The following is a 24,491-nucleotide window of genomic DNA, read 5'->3' on the forward strand; positions in this document are numbered from 1 at the left end:
ACCTATGTTGACAGAAGTGGTTCTCCCATCGGTGTAGGTAATCCATCTCCCTGACTGGCGATAGCTAGGTCAACAGAAAGTTTTGTAGGGATTGAGATTAATCCTCCAGCCTGTATATGCTAATAGAAAAAAAAGAGGATCAGGATTGTGTGTGGGTGTAAAAAAACTCATTATTATTATTTATTTATACACCTCTACCCCGATATAACGCGACCTGATATAACATGAATTCGGATATAACGCTGTAAAGCAGTGCTCTGGTGGGGGGGTCGGAGCTGCGCACTCTGGCGGATCAAAGCAAGTTCGATATAACGCGGTTTCACCTATAACACGGTAAGATTTGTTGGCTCCCGAGGACAGCGTTATATTGGGGTAGAGGTGTATTACCCAACAATGTGTGAGGTACGTCTCAATGTAGAGAAAAAAGAATGGGTGAAATCTTAGCTCCAGTGAACTCAATGGGATTTTTGCCATTCACTTCAGTAAGGCCAGGATTTCACCCATAATCCCCAATTTGAGGAAATTAATTTAAGACAAAGTACAATAGATGAGGTAACAAGATGGTAGGGAGGAGTAGATGAGATAAAACAGAGGCAACATTAATAAGATTACAGTGGTACTCAGTGAAGTCTATTGCCAACTATGATGCAGTCAAGTTTTTTTTTAAGATATATAGAATGAATAAGCAGAAGACTAATCAATTAATTTCTTGTGGGCATTGCAGAAGTAGTGGGTATTCCAGAGGGATTTAAATTACAGTAGCAGCTTCCAACTCAAGAAGGATCACTGTTCCATATATAAAAGGAATTGTGGAAGGAAGTGCACAGATATGAGGAAGATGGGTAAACAGAATGTCAAGGCTGGCATTGCTGTTGAAGCAAACTAGGCAGGGATGACATGATAAGAGACTATATCAGATAAGTACAGAGAGGGCAGTTATTTATAGCTGGTCTCCACTTGGCTTTTTTCAAATCAGGGTAAGCGGTATCTGGTACATGTCACTGCTTTATACTATGGATTTGCACTGGTAGAGCTACTGTGGTGTAACTTCACTGAGGAAAAAACCCCCAGTGTAGACATTTGTGCTGCCAACTCTTGAGATTTTATTGCAAGTCTCACACATTTTAGTGTTTTAAAGCCCAGTTGCTGGAATTCTGATATTGCAAGAAAATCTCAGCTTTCATTTTTTAAAAAAGTAAGTTTCCAGCCCTCATGTTTGTTATAACACAGTGCCCCTTTAAGTCCAGGGGGCCTGCCATGTTCAATTTATCAGACCCAGCTGAGAAGGGGTCAGGTTTTTTTCTATTAAAGGGTGACAGGGCTCAGTTGAAGGGGGGCTGCAAGAGGAAGTTGCCTCCTGTGACTAGCTGTGTGTTAGTCAGCTGGCCAGCCTCTGGATCCTGACAGCCTGTGTAAGTTGAGAGTTTTCTTTGCATTAATAAAACAGTGCCCTGGAAGAAAGGCCTGAAAGACAGGGCATGACAGTGAGTCTTTATTGGGAAGGTTGGGAAGGAAAAACTCAGCCAGCAGCAGGCCCAACTGTGTAATGGAGCTCTGCTACAGATACAGAGAAAAGCTTGAAAATGTGAAGCAAGTGCACCCCAAAAACTCAAAAGCCAGAAAGCAAATAAAAAGAACCCAATACTTGCTATTTTTAAAAATCTCAAGATTTTTAAACAAACCTTATGATTTTTGGAGGCTAGACTCTTGATTTTTGAGTGTCGACAATAGTGGTATCTGTTTTTCCTGACTTGTGAAGATTGACTTATTTAAAATAATAGTAATAAGATACTAAAAAGAGAGAGTCTAACAACTGCTCAAGCAAGCTACATAGTATTTTAAAAGAGATCCAGGAAAATGACTATTAGGCAGGGCCCCTTGTATTCCACAGTTCCATGGCCACTGGATTCACCATTGAATTAATCTCTTACCTTAGTTATGTGCTCAATAATCTGTTTTAATTTTTTTTGGTTTGCTTTAAAAACAATCTTTCTAGCCCCGCTTGTTGCAAAGTGAACCTTAAAAATCTTAATTGAATGTAAAATGATGTAGTTATTGTAGGGAGCTGGAAACTATAGTTCTAAGAGATGGGAACTGCCCCATTCATCTTAGTAGGGTATCAACTTTGAAACATAAAGATAATAATTTAAATGTCAACACTTAACTTTTTAATTTTAGGTTTCAGAGTAGCAGCTGTGTTAGTCTGTATCCGCAAAAAGAACAGGAGTACTTGTGACACCTTAGAGACTAACAAATTTATTTGAGCATAAGCTTTCATGGGCTACAGCTCACTTCATCAGATGCATAGAATGGAACATATAGTAAGGAGATATATATACACATACAGAGAACATGAAAAGGTGGGAGTTGTCCTACCAACTCTAAGAGGCTAATTAATTAAGAGAAAAAACTTTTGTAGTGATAATCAAGATAGCCCATTACAGAGAGTTTGACAAGAGGTGTGAGAATACTTAACATGGGGAAATAGATTCAGTGTGTGTAATGGCTCAGCCATTCCCAGTCTCTATTCAAGCCTAAGTTGATGATGTCTAATTTGCATATTAATTCAAGTTCAGCAGTTTCTCGTTGGAGTCTGTTTTTGAAGTTTTCTGTTGCAAAATTGCCACCTTTAAGTCTTTTACTGAGTGGCCAGAGAGGTTGAAGTGTTCTCCTACTGGTTTTTGAATGTTATGATTCCTGATGTCAGATTTGTGTCCATTTATTCTTTTATGTAGAGACTGTCCGGTTGGCCAGTGTACATGGCAGAGGGGCATTGCTGGCACATGATGGCATATATCACATTGGTAGATGTTCAGGGGAACGAGCCCCTGATGGCATGGCCAGGGCCGGCTCTAGGATTTTTGCCGCCCAAAGCAAAAACAATTTTGGCCGCCCCCCCCGTTTTTTAATTACCCCCACCCCCGGCCCCGCCTCAACTCCGCCCCTTCCCCAAATCCCCAGCCCTGCCTCCTCCCCCCAGGCTCTCAAGCCTGGGAGGGAGGGGGAGCAGCGGCGCGCGAAACAACTGTTTCGCGCGCCGTGACCGCTCGGGATCTCCCCCTCCCTCCCAGGTTTGAGAGCCTGGGAGGGAGGGGGAGACTCCGAGTGGCCGCGGCGCGGGCGCTGCTTCTCCCCCTCCCTCCCAGGCTTGAGAGCCTGGGAGGGAGGGCGAGTAGCGGCGCGCGAGCAGCAGCGGAGGTGAGCTAGGGCGGCCGGGGCACATTTTTAGGGGCGGCATTCTGGCGCCGGCCATGCCGCCCCTAAAAATGTGCCGCCCCAAGCACCAGCTTGTTTTGCTGGTGCCTAGAGCCGGCCCTGGGCATGGCTGATGTGATTAGGTCCTATGATGATGTCACTTGAATAGATATGTGGACAGAGTTGGCATCAGGCTTTGTTGCAAGGATAGGTTCCTGGGTTAGTGTTTTTGTTCTGTGGTGTGTGGTTGCTGGTGAGTATTTGCTTCAGCTTGGGGGGCTGTCCGTAAGTGAGGGCAGGTTTGTCTCCCAAGATCTGTGAGAATGAGGGATCATCTTTCAGGATAGGTTGTAGATCTTTGATGATGCGCTGGAGAGGTTTTAGTTGGGGGCTGAAGGTGACGGCTAGTGGCGTTCTGTTATTTTCTTTGTTGGGCCTGTCTTGTAGTAGGTGACTTCTGGGTACTCTTCTGGCTCTTTCAATCTGTTTTTTCACTTCAGCAGGTGGGTATTGTAGTTTTAAGAATGCTTGATAGAGATCTTGTAGGTGTTTCAATCTGTCTGAGGGATTGGAGCAAATGTGGTTGTATCTTAGAGCTTGGCTGTAGACAATGGATCATGTGGTGTGTCCTGGATGGAAGCTGGAGGCATGTGGGTAAGTATAGCGGTCAGTAGGTTTCCGGTATAGGGTGGTATTTATGTGACCATCGCTTATTAGCACAGTGGTGTCCAGGAAATGGACCGCCTGTGTGGATTGGTCTAGGCTGAGGTTGATGGTTTTAAGGTTTCTAACTTGCTTATTCTGCAACACCTATCTAGTGAACTGTACTCCCATTTTTCATCAGAGCCTTTCATTATTCAGATTATAATCAGCATTTTTAGTTGAAATTTTCATTTAGAGTATGTAAACAGTGCATCTTCATTATATGTATTTTTAATTTTATCCTTTGGTACACACATCTGCTGCTAAATGCAGAATGAAAAAGAATATTTGTAGTTATACAAGTCAAGATATTAATTAAATCTCAGGCTTAAGGGTATAAAAAGTTGTCATGCAGTGATAAAGAGAGAATATTCCCTGTATATACAGCATTTCACACTTGTCTAGGTGCATTAAGGTGGTTGGGGTTTTTTTGTTTGTTTATTTGTTTCCTTTGAAGCATCAGATGTGGCCATTGGGAGTAGCTATGGTCTGATCCAGTATGACAATTTATACGTACTTAGAAATGAAATAGTTGTTACTATTAAAATTCAGGATTATAGTTATGTATTCTATCCACTAATAGTTGATGTTCGTTAATTCTTGCCAATATCTTCTTTTCAATCATAGGTAATTTTCAGATGGTGGAAAATCTCTCTTAGAAGTGAATTTCGTGAAGCAAAGCCTGGGGAACTTAAAGAATCTCATGAATACTTCTTGGATGATCCATCTCTTCAGAGTAAGACTTAGGCTTGGTCTACACTAACCCCCCAAATCGAACTAAGGTACGCAACTTCAGCTACGTGAATAACGTAGCTGAAGTTCGAAGTACCTTAGTTCGAACTTACCTCGGTCCAGACGCGGCAGGCAGGCTCCCCCGTCAACTCCGCGGTACTCCTCTCGCCGAGCAGGAGTACCGCAGTCGACGGCGAGCACTTCCGGGTTCGACTTATCGTGTCCAGACAAGACGCGATAAGTCGAACCCAGAAGTTCGATTGCCAGCCGCCGAACTAGCGGCTGGGTATAGACGTACCCTTAGAAAAAGACTATACACTTATTGTGGCAAACATGGAACTTCTATGGCCTGGTCTACACTACGACTTTAATTCGGATTTAGCTGCCTTAATTCGAATTAACGCTTGACCCGTCCACACAACGAAGCCATTTAATTCAAATTAAAGGGCCCTTTAATTCGATTTCTGTACTCCACCCCGACGAGCGGAGTAGCGCCAAAATCGAATTTGTCAATTCGAATTAGCGTTAGTGTGGCCGCAATTCGATGTTATTGGCCTCCAGGAGCTATCCCACAGTGCACCATTGTGACCGCTCTGGCCAGCAATCTGAACTCGCATGCACTGGCCAGGTGGACAGGAAAAGCCCCGGGAACATTTGAATTTCATTTCCTGTTTGCACAGCGTGGAGAGCACAGGTGACCACAGAGAGCTCATCAGCACAGGTAACCATGCAGGCTGATAATCGAAAAAGAGCACCAGCATGGACCGTACAGGAGGTACTGGATTTGATCTCTATATGGGGAGAGGATTCAGTGCTAGCTGAACTGCGTTCGAAAAGACGAAATGCCAAAACTTATGAAAAAATTTCCAAGGGCATGATGGAGAGAGGCCACAATAGGGACACAGATCAGTGCCGCGTGAAAATCAAGGAGCTCAGACAAGCCTATCAAAAAGCAAAGGAGGCAAACGGTCGCTCCGGGTCAGAGCCGCGGACATGCCGCTTCTACGCTGAGCTAAATGCATTTCTAGGGGGGGCCGCCACCACTACCCCACCTCTGACTGTGGATTCCGAGCTGGGGATAATCTCATCAGGTACACCTGATGATTCCGTGGAAGGGGAAGAGGAGGAGGAGGAGGAGGACGAGCTGGCAGAGAGCACCCAGCTCTCCGTTCTCCCCAACAGCCAGGAACTGTTTCTCACCCTGACTGAAGTACCCTCCCAAGCCTCCCAAGCCAGCACCCAAGACCATGACCCCATGGAAGGGACCTCAGGTGAGTTTACCTTTTAAAATAGAAAACATGGTTTAAAAGCAAGCATTTTTAATGATTAATTTGCCCTGAGCACTTGGGATGCATTCGCAGCCAGTACAGCTACTGGAAAAGTCTGTTAACATGTCTGGGGATGGAGCGGAAATCCTCCAGGGACATCTCCATGAAGCTCTCCTGGAGGTACTCCAAAAGCCTTGCCACAAGGTTTCTGGGCAGTGCAGCCTTATTCCGTCCTCCATGGTAGGACACTTGACCACGCCATGCTAGTAGCAAGTAATCTGGTATCATTGCCTGACAGAGCCTGGCAGCGTATGGTCCCGGTGTTTGCTGGCATTCAAGCAACATCCGTTCTTTATCTTGCTGTGTAATCCTCAGGAGAGTGATATCGCTTAGGGTAACCTGGTTGAAATAAGGGAATTTAATTAAGGGGACTGAGGTGGCCGTTCCTACTGGGCTGTTTGCCTGTGGCTGAAAAGAAATCCTTCCCTGCATTTAGCCAAGTGCAAAGGGGGGGGGAGGATTGGCCCAGAGCTTTTCGCGTTTTGCTAGCAGGGATCTTCCCTGATACCAGCCACGCGGTGGGGGGAGGGAGAAAGCACTCATCCCAGAGAATTCATGGCGGGTGGGGGGGGGGGTGTTAGTTTGGTTCCTGCAGGGATCTTCCCTGATACCAGCCACGCGGTGGGGGGAGGGAGAAAGCACTCATCCCAGAGAATTCATGGCGGGTGGGGGGGGGGTGTTAGTTTGGTTCCTGCAGGGATCTTCCCTGATACCAGCCACGCGGTGGGGGGAGGGAGAAAGCACTCATCCCAGAGAATTGGAGGGGGGGGGGGTGTTAACCTTCAGCAGCAGAAAACAAGCTAACAGGAAAACTGCAGCACAACGGGCTTTGCTTGGTATGTGGGAAAGCAGGGCGCAGAAGCCTAAAGACAGTGGCTTACCATGGCAGCATGCAAGGTGAATTCTGTTGCCCCGACCTGCGTCTGTGATCTCTAGCAGCAAAGCCACAGGCACTCAATATTAAGAGGCAAAATGCGACCTTGCACAGAAATCACATGTGCTATGTAATGTGAATAGTATACACCGTGAAAGAGTATAAGCATTGTTCTGAAAAATGTATCTTTTAAAAAAATTCTCTCCTTTTTTCACTCCCTCCAGCAGGTGCAAATGTTTCAAGCCTCCCTCCTCCTTCCCGAAGGCTATCCCAGATAAGGCGTCGTAAAAAAAAGACGAGAGAAGAGATGTTTTCCGAAATCATGCAATCCACCAGGAATGAAAGAGCTCATCTGAATGAGTGGAAGGAGACGGTTTGCAAGTATAGGAAAGAAGCCAGTGACCGTGAGGACAGGAGGGACCAACGTGAGGACATGAGGGACCAACGTGAGGACAGAAGGGACCAACGTGAGGAGAGGAGAGACGCTCGAGATGAGAGGTGGCGGCAGGAAGATCAGAGGAGTCGGGAAGCAACGCTGGGGCTGCTGCGTGAGCAAACAGACATGCTCCGGCGTCTGGTGGAGCTTCAGGAACGGCTGCTGGAGAACAGAGTGCCGCTACAGCCCCTGTATAACCCCCCTACCTCCTCACCATGTCCCATAGCCTCCACACCCAGACGTGTAAGAACACGGGGGGGGAGGCTCCGTACACCCTCCCATTCCACCCCAGTGGACAGCCCAAGCAAAAGGCTGCCATTTTTTTAACCTTTTTTTACTGGGCTTTTCCTTCCCGCAGATCCTCCTCCCAAACCCCACTCAGGTTCTGTGCCGCTACAGCCCCTGTATAACCCCCCTACCTCCTCACCATGTTCCATAGCCTCCACACCCAGATGTGTAAGAACACGGGGGGGAGGCTCCGTACACCCTCCCATTCCACCCCAGTGGACAGCCCAAGCAAAAGGCTGCCATTTTCTTAACCTTTTTTTACTGGGCTTTTCCTTCCCGCTGATCCTCCTCCCAAACCCCACTCGGGTTCTCTCCCTCTTTTTATAATCAATTAATAAAGAATAAATGATTTTTAAACAATGGTGACTTTATTTCCTTTGAAAGCAAGCTGGGGGAAGGGGGAGGGTGGGTTCTTTACAGAGAATGAGTCAATAAAGGGAGCGGGTTTTCAGGAAGGATAAACAAACATAAATTTCACACTGTAGCCTGGCCAGTCATGAAACTGGTTTTCAAAGCTTCCCTAATGCGCAGCGCTTCATCGTGTGCTCTTCTAATCGCCCTGGTGTCTGGCTGCGAGTAATCAGCAGCCAGGCGATTTGCCTCAGCCTCCCACCCTGCCATAAAGGTCTCCCCCTTGCTCTCACAGAGATTGTGAAGCACACAGCAAGCAGTAATAACAATGGGGATATTGGTTTGGCTGAGGTCTGAGCGAGTCAATAAGGATCGCCAGCGACCTTTTAAACGGCCAAATGCACATTCTACCACCATTCTGCACTTGCTCAGCCTGTAGTTGAACAACTCCTGACTCCTGTCCAGGCTGCCTGTGTATGGCTTCATGAGCCATGGCATTAAGGGGTAGGCTGGGTCCCCAAGAATAACAATTGGCATTTCAACATCCCCCACGGTTATTTTCTGGTCCGGAAAGTAAGTCCCTTGCTGCAGCCGTTTAAACAGATTGGTGTTCCTGAAGACGCGAGCGTCATGAACCCTTCCCGGCCAGCCCACATGGATGTTGGTGAAACGTCCCTTGTGATCCACAAGTGCTTGCAGCACCATTGAGAAGTACCCCTTGCGGTTTATGTACTGGGTACCCTGGTGCTCCGGTGCCAAGATAGGAATATGGGTTCCATCTATTGCCCCACCACAGTTAGGGAATCCCATTGCAGCAAAGCCATCCACTATGACCTGCACATTTCCCAGAGTCACTACCTTTCGTAGCAGCACCTCCGTGATTGCTTTGGCTACTTGCATCACAGCAGCCCCCACAGTAGATTTGCCCACTCCAAATTGATTCCCGACTGACCGGTAGCTGTCTGGCGTTGCAAGCTTCCACAGGGCTATCGCCACTCGCTTCTCAACTGTGAGGGCTGCTCTCATCTTGGTATTCTGGCGCTTCAGGGCAGGGGAAAGCAAGTCACAAAGTTCCATGAAAGTGCCCTTACGCATGCGAAAGTTTCTCAGCCATTGGGAATCGTCCCACACCTGCAACACTATGCGGTCCCACCAGTCTGTGCTTGTTTCCCGGGCCCAGAATCGGCGTTCCAAGCCTATAACCTGGCCCATTAACATCATAATCTCCAAAGCACCGGGGCCCGCGGTCTCAGAGAATTCTGTGTCCGTGTCCATGTCCTCATCACGCTGGTCGCTGCGCTGCAATCGCCGCCTCCTCCTCCTCGCCTCTTTTTTCTGGTCCTGTGTAAGCATAAACTCCACGAGAAAGCGCGAGGTGTTTATAATGTTCAAGACTGCGTTCTGGAGCACAACGGGATCCATGCTTGATGCAGAATGGAGTCTGCAGAGTTCACTCAGGAAAAAAGGCGCGAAATGGTTGTCTGCCGTTGCTTTCAGGGAGGGAGGGGGAGGCTGTACCCAGAACTACCTGCGACAATGTTTTTTGCCCCATCATGCACTGGGGTCTCAACCCAGAATTCCAAGGGGGGTGGAGACTGCGGGAACTATGGGATAGCTATGTAAAAGCTACCCACAATGCAACGCTCTGGAAATCGATGCTACTATGGTAGCTTGGACGCAAACCACCGAATTAATGGTGCCTAGTGTGGCCGAATACATTCGAATTTATAAAATCGGTTTCCTAAATTCGAATTATATAAATTCGAATTAATCCTGTAGTGTAGACATACCCTATGTAATACTAGGAACACGGCTCTGTAACTTTATAAATATTGTACGTGATTGGTTATTGAAATAGCTCCTGTTGGGTTATTGGGCTTTCCAATATGAATGTATTCATTTCAGTTAATGCGGGGCTGTTAGAAAAAGCAGCAGAAAGGCAGCACAAGCTCTAGATAAGCTTCCTTCCAACAAATCCTAGCAGGGAGATTACAAGACAGTGACAATGTTATTATCGGTGAAGATGCTACTTTCAGATTCCCACAATAATTCAGAGGGACATGAAACAGTTAAAAAGACTCCAGGAGGGGAGAACAGACTGTCAGGGAGACAGAAACCGGTCCTGTGGCAACGTCTGAAGCAGTTGGGCCCTTCCTTAACTAGATATGTGTACAGTCTGTTTGTTTTAAGATCTTTTTCTCTGAAATGCTTTGGTTCTAAATCAATGGTTTTCAACCTGTGGACCTCTGGGGGTCTGCAGACTGTCTAAGGGGTCCACAACAGGTTGTAATTACTATAGAACAATGGTTTTACACTGTTAAAAGTGGTTTTTACAACAGGTTGTAATAACTATAGAACGGTGGTTTTCAGCTTGTGGCCTGTGCCTAAGATTTCCAGTGGTCTCCACTTCCATTTGAAATTTTTAGGGGTCTGCAAATTAAAAAAGATTGAAAACCACTGTTCTACATAAAACAATATTTTGTTTAAAGAAGGCCATCTGGTCATTGGACACCACTGGTCATAGGTCCTGGAGGGAACAGAACAACAGGGAATGAACCTAACTGAGACCTGCTGAGATAATCATGGTTAGTACCTGGGTACTGCAGCTCAAGGCTGGTCTAAGAGTGGGAGAATCACATGATTTCACTCCAAGAAAGGTAACCGCTCAAGGCCTGAGATTTGAGGAGTGCACTCTAAGGGTATGTCTACAGAAGAATAAAAGATCCACAGCTGACTCAGGCTCAGGTTTTGGGGCTAAAATTCTCTGTCCAGACTTTCAGGCTCAGGCTGGAACCCAAGTACTGGGACTCTGCATCCTCACAGGGTCCCAGACCTCAGGCTCTAGCCCGAACTTGAACATCTACACAGTGATTTTTCAGCCCTGGAGCACAAGCCCTGTGAGCCTGGATCAGCTGACCCGGGCCAGCCCAGGGTTTTTTATCCCTCTGTAGACATACTCAAAGAGACCAAGAGGGGACAGAGGTATAGTTACCTGGTAACCGTGACACTTGATTAGATGCTCCTGTGTCATATAGAGAAATATCTTGGATACAGATGGTATCTTCTGGTTTATCACATTTTTTGAATGATGATCTGTAAAGACATGTCACTTCCAAGTGATAGAACACAAGCACCACGATGAAAGCAATTGGTAATACACCTCTACCCCGATATAACACTGTCCTCGGGGAGCCAAAAAATCTTACCGCATTATAGGTGAAACCGCGTTATATCAAACTTGCTTTGATCTGCCGGAGTGCGCAGCTCCCCCTCCTCCCCCGGAGCACTGCTTTACCGTATTATATCTGAATTAGTGTTATATCGGGTCGTGTTATATTGGGGTAGAGGTGTATATATCAACTTCAGATCGAAAGAAAAACAAGACCACAGATCAAGTTGGTTTAAGTTATTAAGATTAGTTCAGTTTAAATTTAACTCTTGGTATAGCATAATTTTTTTGTTTGTTTGTAAATGACAAATTTGCAATAAAACTGAACAAAATTGATTGCTAATTCGATTCTTGGCAGATGCTTAGAAGTCCTTGAATATATTCAACTCTTTTACTGCTGATATTTTTAATATCCCTGTTTCTTCAGATGCAGTAGTCTTCCACAATGTTTTAACTTGGCAGTGGTAATATCAATTTTTAAAACAACTTGAGCTTTTTAGGAAATATAGTGTGAATGATGAGTAGCCTTTTTGTACCCTTTGTTTCCTGTGAGAGATTGCTAACAGTGTTTACAGATGAATTCTAGCAACCCTTCCTAATGATTTATTTGACAAATGTAATTAGTTTTTCTTTTAGCACCCATAAGTAAGCTTTTGTTCAGCTCTGTAGTGACCTGTGCATATGTAATGGCAAAGGTTTTGTGTCACTGTATATATTGTTGGACCTTTCTGTGGCATTTGATACCTGAATAATGTCACAGTGAAACACGTGTATTGGGATATCTGGCATGTTGTTCAAATAGAAATAATTAAATCCTTACCAACATATGCAGTTTTTTTCCTTTGGCGCTTGTATTTCTAGTGTTGCTAAAAATGTTTCTAGATTCATTCAAGGTTTTATCTTGGGATCTAATTTGTATTGTATTTGCATGCTTCTTTTGAAAGTACTACTGGTGATTCTGAACTTCATCACATGGGCACTATTGAAGCCCAGGTCAGTTTGTCCCACTTACTGTAAAAAAGTTTCTTCCTGTTTCCAAAGATAATCATCTCAGGGTTACTTTTTTATATACCAAATTTTCCTTTGTGGATCATATTAACCATTATTGTATTTTAAACAGTCTTGGAACTATTCCAGATCACCTCTGCTGCTGTCTCACATAAATACTCAGACCTTTTTGTGTCTTTTTCTCACCTCCTGGCTTACAAGTCTTGCTGCTATTTCCCTCAGATATTCACAGGTTCCTCAAAACTTTGCTGCCAAAACTGTTATTGGGAACAGCAATCTAATTATTTTTATTGAAATTTGTGCCAAAGTCAGTTTCAGTTGAAGTCAGTGGCAAAAATCCCCACTGACTTAAGTAGGGCCAGGATTTGATCCTAAGCGTATGTAGTACATTCTGCTGACATTGCACTCTTTCAGGCCAGTAGCTAAATTTATATTTAGTCTTAAGAATTAATTAGAATTTTACATTGCCTTCGTATAGTTAGTCTTAATTTTATGGGGGATTTTGTAACTTAAAGTACTTAGAGATGTTCACAAAAAGAGTGCTATAACAATATCATTTGATTTATTCCTATCAAGCAAACATGAGGTAAAATATATTCCCTTGCAAATAAAACATTATGCCTGCCACTAATCCCTGCAGGCATTCAAAGCATCCAGTAGAAAGCCTATGAAGTAATCATTTTTAAATAAACTTTTTAATACTTCCTGGTTACTTAGATTTCTATTACAGTCTACAAACTCTGTAGAGGAGTAACAGTCAATGACAACCATGTACATTCATGGCTGTAAGCTGATTTTTTGCTGTTGTAGTTTTTGTAGTAATAACAAACGTGCATACCATTCTATGAGCAGATCCAGTGCATGTGCTGCATAGTAGTAAACCACTGATCTACTTTCTTAACCATATAAATAAACTTGCTATTCTTAACATTGAAAGAAACATTCATACAGTATGCAGCATTAACAAGCCTTCATTATTGTGTAAAATCCGGGAACAAAATGGTTTCATAACATAATCTGGGAGAAATACCTCAAAACAGCCTTACACATATTTTTTCAATTTTGATAACATTAACTGCAGCCTTCTAAAATACTAATTATCCATCTGCTTAGAGTGAGGTTTGTTTTTTGTTTTTTTGTTTTTTGACAGCTATGTAAGATCACTCATGTCTCATCATAATTATCACAGTGATGATGAGAGGGTGGAGAGAGTAGATTTGGTGCCTGGGTTAGTAAATTTTTATGATTTTTCAAGGCTGGTTTACAGCATCACTGTACATTCATAGAAGATAGTATAAGGCACACATTCTAGATCTTCACATTCCAAGGGAAGGAGAGAAAATCTATTTAAGTCCCTGAAAGAATGAACAACTGGTGCAAGTCACTAAATACTATCAATTGCTCTTAGGCATGAGAATCTCAGTGAGCTCTGAGGGTATTCAAACATACCCTTATGTAATTTTTTCACATCTGAGCTCATAGAGCCGATAGGTATGTGACGGGTTGGATCACAGAAACCCTCTTGGGAACTGCCAAGTGATGTGCCAAGACTACTTCTGCCCCTGCTTTCCTGCCCTGGCAGCTTAGGACTTCAGTACCCTGCCTGGTTTGAGCCAGACCCACTAGCCTGCTGCAAACCCAGACCCAGGGTCTGAACCACATCCCCTAACAGCTGTAGGCTTAACTGAAAGCAACTTACAGAAGTGTTCCTGTCTTTAACACTCAGATGTCCAACTCCCCATGGGGTCCAAACCCCAAATAAATCCGTTTTACCCTGTATAAAGCATATACAGGGTCAACTCATAAATTGTTCGCCCTCTATAACACTGATAGAGAGATATGCATAGCTGTTTGCCCCCCAGGTATTAACACATACTCTGAGTTAATTAATAAGTAAAAAAGGATTTTATTAAATACAGAAAGTAGGATTTAAGTGGTTCCAAGTAGTGACAGACAGAACAAAGTGAATTACCAAGCAAAATAAAATAAAACACGCAAATCTAAGCCTAATACAGTAATACAACTGAGTACAGATAAAATCTCACGCCGAAAGATGTTTCAATAAGTCTCTTTCACAGACTGGACGCCTTCCTAGTCTGGGCACAATCCTTTCCCCTGTGTAGCAGAGTGAATACCCATTCCAGCCCTGAAGGGGTTGGAAAAGCCCTGCCGTGGCCTGGGGCTGAAAAAGGAGCAAAACCCCGGCTGATTGGGGAAGTGGCTGCAGCTGGGGTCATGCCCCAAACTGAGCAACTCAGCCTTATAAGAAGGCCAGGGCAGACAGGAACTGAGGAGTCTCCCTCTGACTGCACAGGCCTAGGCACAGGCCTAGAGTGAGGCAGGGCTGGGGAAAGGCCTTGGGGGCTGGGAAGCCCTAGGCCAGCAACTCTCCAGGTTGCAGGGCCTGGTCCTAGGCCCATATAGGTATTGGGGTTGCAGAGGGACAACCTGAGGGTGGGTAAAGGCAGCCAGTCCAAACCCTTTGTTGCCTGTGATGATTGGCTGATAGACTGCAGTCTGCCCCAGGGCATGAGGGCTAGATGGTGACTGGCAGTAGCCATGACTGAGGCGACATTGGGATAGGGGATGGGGGTTCCCCTGGGTGGGGAGACCCAGAGAGAGAGAGGGGTACTGCCAGGGGGGCAGCACCCAAGCCAAGGGCACTGGGGTCTGGGAGGGACACAGGGCCAACAGAAGGCGGGACACATGGCCTGCAGAGGGCGCTCTGGATGCTGGCTGAGCTAATTCCCCTGGATGACCAGCAGGAGGCGCCACAGGGGTGAGTCTGTGCCTGGTACAGCCCTTGTTTCAGCTCAGGTGGTAGCTAGGGGATTCCTCATGATGGCTCTCCCTTTTCTCTGTTCCACCCACTTATATATCTTTTGCATAAGGTGGGAATCCTTTGTCACTCTGGGTCTCCCCACCCCCTTCTCAATGGAAAAGCACAAGGTTAAAGATGGATTCCAGTTCAGGTGACATGATCACATGTCACTCTAAGACTTCATTACCCACTTGCCAGCACACACATATACAGGAAGACTTACAGGTAAAACAGAGCCATCTGCAGTCAATTGTCCTGGTTAATGGGAGTCATCAAGATTCCAAACCACCATTAATGGCCCACACTTTGCATAATTACAATAGGCCCTCAGAGTTATATTTCATATTTCTAGTTTCAGATACAAGAGTGGTACATTTATACAAATAGGATGATCACACTCAGTAGATTATAAGCTTTGTATGAAGCATATTCCAGTTACATTAGCATATTTTCATAAAATCATATAGAGTGCAACGTCACAAGGTATTTTTACAGAAATAAAATAAATACAGCTAAATACATTTTGAGAGCATCCACAAACAATTCACATGTTAATACATTCATACCTACGTGTAGAAAGAAACTCGCATTTTGTAATAAACTCATTTTTATTGAAGCAGCAAAGAATTGGATTGTAGCCTTTTGGTTAGCCATTTAGCTTGAAGTAGATGTGTGTTGTGGACTTTTTTTTTTTTTTTTTAATAAAGAGTTGACTCTGTCATGCATGAGTCTGATTACATGGGCTATCCAGCACTTGTTTTTGTGTCTGGATCTTTACAGTATTTTCTAAGGGAATTTCCTCAAAGAGGATTATAGTAGGGGGTATCCTGCAACTTTTTAACCAAGTTATGAAAAAAAGAGTTATGACAATATTAATGCCATGTTCAAAGTATGGTCTTATGACATTTTAACTGGATGAGAATACTGAGCAGCTGTCAAAGTCTCACCAGATAGTATTTGGGAAAGAGAGGAGTTTCCTCAGATTCCTATCTTTGTTGCCAGGGTCTTCAGTAAATATCCTTTGTGCCTGAAAGTCCTACATACTGCTTTTAAGACCTATTCGTAAACATTTTGCTGTTATAGGTTATCTAACATGTAATCAATATTAAGAAAGTCAGTCCTTAACTGCATCTTGCAACCTGGTCTCATGCTGAATACACTATTCAACCTCAGGTATCAGGGGAGCCGTGTTAGTCTGTATCCACAAAAACAACAAGGAGTCCGGTGGCACCTTAAAGACTAACAGATGTATTTGGGCATAAGTTTTCATGGGTAAAAAACCTTACTTCTTCAGATGCATGGAGTGAAAGTTACAGCTGCAGGCATTATATAATGACACATGAAGAGAAGGGAGTACCTCACAAGTGGAGAACCAGTGTTGACAGGGCCAATTGGATCAGGGTGAATGTAGTCCACTCCCAATAATAGATGAGGAGGTGTCAATTCCAGGAGAGGCAAAGCTGCTTTTGTAATGAGCCAGCCACTCCCAGTCCCTATTCAAGCCCAAATTAATGGTGTTAAATTTGCAAATGAATTTTAGTTCTGCTGTTTCTCTTTGAAGTCTGTTTCAGAAGTTTTTTTTGTTCAAGAATAGTTACTTTTAAATCTGTTATAGAATGTCCAGGGAGGTTGAAGTGTTCACCTACTGACTTTTGTATGTTACCATTCCTGATGTCCGATTTGTGTCCATTTATCCTTTTATGTAAGGACTGTCCGGTTTGGCCAATGTACATGGCAGAGGGGCATTGCTGGCACATGATGGCATATATAACATTAGTAGACGTGCAGGTGAATGAGCCCTTGATGGTGTGGCTGATATGGTTGGGTCCTCTGATGGTGTCGCTAGAGTAGATATGGGGACAGAGTAGGCAACGAGGTTTGCTACAGGGATTGGTTCCTGAGTTGGTGTTTCTGTGGTGTGGTGTGTCGTTGCTGATGAGTATTTGCTTCAGGTTGGGGGGTTGTCTGTAAGAGAGGACTGGCCTACCTCCCAAGATCTGTGAGAGTGAGGGATCGTTTTCCAGGATAGGTTGTAGATCGTTGATAATGCAGTGGAGAGGTTTTAGCTGGGAGCTGTACGTGATGGACAGTGGTGTTCTGTTATTTTCCTTGTTGGGCCTGTCCTGTAGTAGGTGATTTCTGGGTACCCGTCTCGCTCTGTCAATCTGTTTCCTCACTTCCCCAGGTGGGTAAATCTGTTAGTCTTTAAGGTGCCACCAGACTCCTTGTTATTCAACCTCAGGAGTGGGCAGGAGACATCACTTTCTCGACATCTGGCCCATGACTGTGGAACTCTTTCCTGAATATATTAGGATGCTCAAGAACGTCAGAACCTTCATAGCAAAAGGCAAAACCCACTTCTTTTATCTTGCCTTGTATTTACTAAGAAAATTCTTGGCACCAGAGCCCACTGTAGTTTTATAACCTAGATCAATGGGAAGACAATTGACCCTGTGCACATGACAGCTAGATGAGCATAGTATAAAACACAGATAAATTAGATAACTCTAATTCCAGTTAATTGATCTACAAATCTGCACATCACTGCATTCTAGACCAGTGTCATAGATGGGACATTGGCAGTCAGACCTATTGGTCAGAACTGGAGTCAGGAGCCAGGAACCAGAGGTCAGCAATGGAGTCTTGAATTCACAAGGTATTCAAAATGTCCACAATGGATTCAAAAGGCAGTCTTCCATTTATCCCCTACAAGGCTATATGCACCGCAGAAGTCCAACTGTGTGTGTGTGTGTGTGTGTGTGTGTGTATCCAGTAATTCAGGAGCTAGAGGTAAGGGGTATCCGTTCCTAATGGTGACCTGATTTAGTGTTTGGTAGTCCATACAAAGTTGGAGGCTACCATCTTTCTTCTTAACTAAGAGGACAGGTACCCCAGTAGGCGAGGTGGACTTGCAATAAAGCCCTTGACCAGGTTCTCCTGTACCCCAGTAGGCGAGGTGGACTTGCAATAAAGCCCTTGGCCAGGTTCTCCTGCAGGTAGGTGCGAAGGTCGACCAGTTCAGGTTCAGACATGGCATAAATACGACTAAATGGAATTTTTGTTCCCGGTTTCAGTTTAATCGGACAGTCATAATCCCTGTGACGGGGTAGGATTTCTCCATTCTTTTTTCAAATACATTAGCAAAATCACTGTTCTGGGGTGGAAGTTGAGGCTCAGGATCAGTGAGTGAGTCTGTTGGACCAACAACTGGCTTGTGATTGTTGGGGTTCTACTGTGCGCTCTGTACTTCCTGGGGTCAAGCAGTGCTGCCAGCAATATTCTGAAAAGAAACTGACTCTTTAGTTCATGCCAGTGAATGAGAAGTTTAGGGAGGAAATACCCAGGATCAGGGGGAAATGAAAGGAGCAAATGGCCCTAAACTGCAGCGTCTCTCAATGCCCTTGGATGGTGACCTGCAGGGGCACAATCTCTGTGACCACTGGCCGGCAGGCTAGGGGGACCTGGCAGTTGTATCTACTAGGTCTGGAATAGGCTTGGGCCTTAGGGGAATCTGCAGGGTCCAGACTGTATCCAGGTCAATAAAGTTATCACCGGAGTCAATGAGGGCCTGCGGTGGAGGGATTGGAAGGCAGCACCCTGGGACATGTGGTGTTGGTTGATGGCATTCAGCATGCATTTCAGATAGGACCATGTTTCTAGACACGTGGAACATTTTGTCCAAGTGTTCAGATCAGCCCCCCTTTACTGGGCCTGGGCTGGCTTGTTTTCCTGGGTCTCTTCAGTCTGGTGTCCTCGTGGCACAATCAGAGATAAAGTGACCTGGTCCACCACATTAGAAGAACAGGCTAAAACATCACTGATGCCCCCTTTCCTCAGGCATGAGCAGTAGGTGGGCCAGGTCGACCTGCATTGTCTCAGCTTGCGGAGCAGGACCCAATAGTGGTGGGTGCAGCTCCGACCCTGCCCATCTTCTTTCTTCCCACCATTCACAAAGCTGATTGTCGATCCAGATAACAAGATTGATAAAGGCACCCAGCTCCTTCAGGGTTTCAACTTTAGCCAACTCATCCTTGATCTCATTCCACAGGCCCCATCAGAACTGAAACAGTAGGGCTGCCTCATTCCACTCTGTGTCCGATATGAGACCGCAGAAGTGTGCTGCATAGAAATAGCCGTGCCTGACCCTTCTTGGAATTTCTACAAGGTGGCCTTGGCAGAGAGAGCATAGGGATCACCATAGATGGTTGATATTGCTCTCTGGAAAGTGTCCTAGCTAGATAGCACCAGACTGCTGGTCTCCAATGGGGGGAAGGCCTAGTTCAATGCCTCACCAGTCAGCAGGCTGACAACTAGGCCTACCTTGGTTGGTTGAACAAGTATATTTGAGAGTGAAGCAAGAACAAGAGGCAGCACTGGTTCACAAAACCTCAAAATTGGGAACAATCCCCCACTGGAGCCCCACACACACACACACACTCTGGGAGGGGGATGATGACAGGTCCTAGCTCAGGGGCTGATGCAGCCAACAGGGCCCAGAGCACATTGTTCTTTGCACAGAGTTGATGGACTTCCCCCTGCAGTGCCTGATTCTTGGCAACCAGCTGTGTGATCTGCACCTGAACAACTTGGTTGTCTGTCTGGTGGTGGGGAACCTCCTCACGGAGTGCCAGTGCTTCTTGGATTAAGGGGAGCTCCACTAGGTCCATACCTGGCTGGACCCCACTCGGAGGGGTTGGTGGTCTGCACAAACTGTCGTAGACCAGGACATAGGCGATTATGCCTAGTGGTCAGAGGAATGATCGTCAGGACTAGTGGTTAGAGCAGGAATCAGGCTCCAGGAACTGGAGGTCAGTGTCAGAGACAGAGTCGGGAATCAAGCCAATGGTCAAAGCCAGACTTCTCCTCCCACTGGGAGCTTTGTGCCTATGGTGAGCTAGCTGCTGGGTGGTGGCTGAAGTACGAGGACTGCCTGAGGACCCACTGACCTAGGTTCAAGATCCCTGATCCCTCACAACCAGTATGTTTAGCATTATCAATAAGACTTCCACTGCAAATGTTGATATTTAAATCATGCTCCAGTCTATTGATAATCAAGAACCAGAACATGTACTGGCTTGACCACAGGCCTTTGTTAAAGGGAAATTATTTTTATACAGAATAGCTTCCCTTGACATACAGCACAAAAGTGAACAGAAATTTTTTCCAGCTATTCTTTGATCTGGGCACAACTTTCTGTTTCAAAAACTCTTCTAGGTATTCTAAAAATACTTTACAAAAGGAATCTCTTTCTCTTTCTTGTTTTTCTTCTTTTTTGCACTTCCCTTATTCAAGGTCTGTGATTTTTATAGCCTTCTTCCAAAACTCTTGATTATATGCCAGGTTGTTGTGCAAATTGGTCTTTGATATCCGCTCTATGTACTGAGTCTTTGGTCTCACCCTTGATGGCATTCCATCCATGATCATTGAAAGAACCATCATACTGACATAGCTTGCATGTCTCTGCTGGATATACCCATACCATTGTAGCCTAGCCTCCCTTACCTTGTCTTCAGTTGAAGCAACTCTCTTTCTTTCTCTCTCTTTTTATTTCCCTTTCCTGAATATATTGTAGCTCAATAGTATCTTTTTTCGCAGGAGCAGATAGAATGTTAGTTGAATTGTAAAAAGGAATTAATTTTTTTTGTTGTAGAAAAATATTTTTTTCATGTAGAATTTTTTTAATCTTATATTTTTGCTGCTTTAGTAACAAAAATATGTAATTAGGGCCCACACAAGACTCTCAGCCCCATGGTGTGCTGCTCAGAGACATAGAGCTGGAGCAGTCATGCAGGGCCTGCATAGAAAGGATGGCTCTCAGGATAGTGAGCAACAATCACCATTCCATTCCTAGACCACAGTAGGGCTATATGAAGTCAGGACAAGATTTTGCCCTAAAACTGAGCAGATGCAAAACAATAAAATTGGGAGAAAGTAATCCAAATCACAGATATTAAATGGGACTGAAGTATTTGGAAAGCAGCAAAGCAAAGAGTTACCTATAGGGGATAGCGCACAGCAAATTAGACAAGAGCTTGCAATGTGATATGCAGTAAAAAAAAATCTCATGAAATGTTGGGCTGTCTACTCAGACATGACAGAGCAGGAAGGCGATAGTCCCCCTTTATATGGTTATGGTGAGAGCACACACAGAATACAGTAGAACCTCTGAGTTATGAACACCTTGGAATGGGGGTTGTTCGTAACTCTGAACAAAACATTATGGTTGTTCTTTCAAAATTTTACAACTGAATATTGATGTAATACAGCTTTGAAACTTTGCTATGAATAAGAAAAATGCTGCTTTTAATCATCTTAATTTAAATGAAACAAGGACAGAAACAGTTACCTTACTTTGTCAAATCTTTTTTCAAACGTCCCCTTAATTTTTTTAGTAGTTTACATTTAACACAGTACTGTAGTGTACAGTATTTGCTTTTGTTGGGCCCTCTCTGTTGGGGGGGTCTCTGCTGTCTGATTGCATACTTCTACTTCCAAATGAGGTGTATGGTTGACCAGTCAGTTCATAACTGTGGTATTCGTAATTCTGAAGTCCTACTGTACTGCATTTGCTGCTAGTTGCCTTAGTACCAGGATCATATAGGCAAAGTGGAGAGAATTCAGAGAAGAATAAAACAAAATTAAAAAACTGGAGGGATTGATTTAGCAGGAAAGATTGAAAGGACTGTGTGTTAAATAACAGCAAGAAGGGATATAGCTGTGTACAAGTATTAAAAGAGGATGTAAACACCACAGAAGAAAAGGAATTATGTGAGGTGGTACAAAGGGGCATAAGTACTGTAGAAATTAAGGAATGCAATTAAGAAAGAGAATTAGTCTGAATATAAAAAAAAATCTTAATAGTGAGATCTGCTGGATTTTTAGAAGAATGTTTCAAGAGAATTATGAATGCGTCCTAGCTTGCATAATTTAAAATTAGCCTAAACAAAATACTTTAAAATATACTGGAAGGAAAATTCCTACATTGGCAGATGATGGATTAAATTGCCTATCAGACCTTTTCCATGTCTTAGCTTCCATTATTCTATTTGTATCTTTTTGTGAGTATAACATATGCCAGAAGATATACATACCACTCCTCACTTAGTAAAACTATAGCTCAATTGTGAGGAAAACTAGTTTGGATTTCAGAGTAGCAGCCGTGTTAGTCTGTATCCGCAAAAAGAACAGGAGTATTTGTGGCACCTTAGAGACTAACAAATTTATTAGAGCATAAGCTTTCGTGGGCTACAACCCACTTCTTCGGATGCATATAGAGTGAAACATATATTGAGGAGATATATATACACACACATACAGAGAGCATGAACAGGTGGGAGTTGTCTTACCAACTCTGAGAGGCCAATTAAGTAAGAGGAAAAAAAACTTTTGAAGTGATAATCAAGATGGCTCAGTACAGACAGTTTGATCACACTTATCAAACTGTCTGTACTGAGCCATCTTGATTATCACTTCAAAAGTTTTTTTTCTCTTACTTAATTGGCCTCTCAGAGTTGGTAAGACAACTCCCACCTGTTCATGCTCTCTGTATGTGTGTGTATATATATCTCCTCAATATATGTTTCACTCTATATGCATCCGAAGAAGTGGGTTGTAGCCCACGAAAGCTTATGCTCTAATAAATTTGTTAGTCTCTAAGGTGCCACAAATACTCCTGTTCTTTTAGTTTGGATTTGTAATAATTTGTTAATTGTAAATAAAACAGCTTTGTTTTGAAATGAAAGGGGAGCCCACTGTGAACATATCCCTGTCCAAATCTAAATTACAGAGCTCCTGTAATTAGATCTTAAACAAAACACAACTCCAAAATGTACTACAGGTCACTAATAAAGATGCATATTAAAATTAAATAAACAATAACACATTCAAGAACATGTTTTGTTTTTTTAAGAACAGATGTTTAAAACAAGAAACACAGGAAGGATGCACCAAAAGTGCAAAGTTTGAACCATTTTAAAGATGAATGCAATTTTCATTGTTTTCTAAATCTACTCATTAGTGCAGTGTTTCTCAAACTTGGGACGCCGCTTGTTTAGGGAAAGCCCCTGGCGGGCCCGGCCGGTTTGTTTACCTGCCGCGTCCGCAGGTCCGGCCGATCGTGGTTCCCACTGGCCACGGTTCCCTGCTCCAGGCCAATGGGAGCTGCTGGAAGCGGCGGCCACTACGTCCCTCAGCCGTCATCGCTTCCAGCAGCTCCCATTGGCCTGGAGCAGGGAACCATGGCCAGTGGGAACCGCGATCGGCCGGACCTGCAGACGTGGCAGGTAAACAAACTGGCCCGGCCCGCCAGGGGCTTTCCCTAAACAAGCGGCATCCCAAGTTTGGGAAACACTGCATTAGTGTATAGCACGATATAAAAAACTTGTATTTAATCTTTCTTACCTGCGCAAAATGGTATTGGACAAGTTTCAGTTAAGTCTTGTTGCTGCTGCTTTGCTGACATCAATGTTCAGCAGTGAACAGAGAAGAGTTAGAGCTATGCTGGTCAATGTCCAAATTTTGAGCCATATCCTATCCTATGTAAGACTCCTATTGATGTCTGTGGTAGCTCTGTACGTGGAACAAAACTAGAATATTATATTTTATATTATTAATGCTAAGGGTTTTCAGAATTGTAAGTGTTTATCTAGAAAACCTCCAGAAATGTATCTGCTTACCTTTTAAATTGGAGTTGTTCTGTTTTTTGACGATACATGTAAGATTATCCCTATACATTGGGAGGGAATATAAAGGCATTTACAAATCTCTTTCTTTGTTGGGCTTCTTTGAATCACAGTTCAAATTGCTGTCGTGTTTGGTGCCAACATTCTGGAACATATCTTCAATCTGTGCCAGGGTAACTTTGACTTCCTGGAACGGCTTCCTGACCCATTGCTCCTGTACATCATTTCCTTTCTGGAGCTTGAAGATATTGCCAGGCTTTCTCAAGTTTCACACAGATTTAAAACGGTAAAAAACATTTACAACTTATTTTAAGTATTAGTTTTGCTTTGGCAAATTCTCCTGATTTAGTTCACTTTTAACACACGCATCCTTTACACATATGTATCTTTAAGATTATTCAGGTAATAAACACTAGTCCCAGTACAGTATTAAGTATTTGAAGGAATGGACCCATGCTTTATAGAATATTTAAGATCTTGCTGTCATTGCACAGGTTCAGCAGTGCAAGATCAGGCTCCATGGAGGATAATACACTCATGTGTATTACAAAAGCATTCTTAATGGATAGTCTCAACTTTAAAGAAATATTTTAAAGAAAATTACCCATGCAACCCTGCTGATGTCAGTGGGCTTATGATGATGCAGCTGAGGCTAGAATTTGTCGTAATATCAATTACAATTAGCAGTACAAAATTATCAGTATTGTTGTTTTCAAAATCAACCATATTCAACAGTTAAGTATTGACCATAATGCTGCATTCTTATGCCTTTAGGCTAATTCACTTGTGGTGTGGAGTGCTTTATTATATGGGACTATGAGGGGCTTTACCAAGTATTTGCTGCCCCTGCCAGAGGCCCCACCAACTTGGCACATCCTGCCCTAAGAGGGTACCGTGCTGGAAGGG

At 43.9% G+C, this 24,491-nt stretch overlaps 1 protein-coding gene across 1 annotated transcript in view; it reads left to right on the top strand.

Moving 5' to 3' along the window:
- Positions 1 to 24,491, top strand: part of FBXO36 (F-box protein 36) — a 76,736-nt gene that overhangs the window by 48,211 nt on the left and 4,034 nt on the right. Inside the window, exons 2-3 of the mRNA XM_065411415.1 lie at positions 4,525 to 4,633; positions 23,699 to 23,871. Of these exons, the coding sequence (XP_065267487.1) occupies positions 4,525 to 4,633; positions 23,699 to 23,871 (282 nt within the window). The remainder of the gene's footprint in view (positions 1 to 4,524; positions 4,634 to 23,698; positions 23,872 to 24,491) is intronic.

This window comes from Emys orbicularis, chromosome 9 (genome assembly GCF_028017835.1).
Source record: "Emys orbicularis isolate rEmyOrb1 chromosome 9, rEmyOrb1.hap1, whole genome shotgun sequence".
NCBI lineage: Eukaryota > Metazoa > Chordata > Testudines > Emydidae > Emys > Emys orbicularis.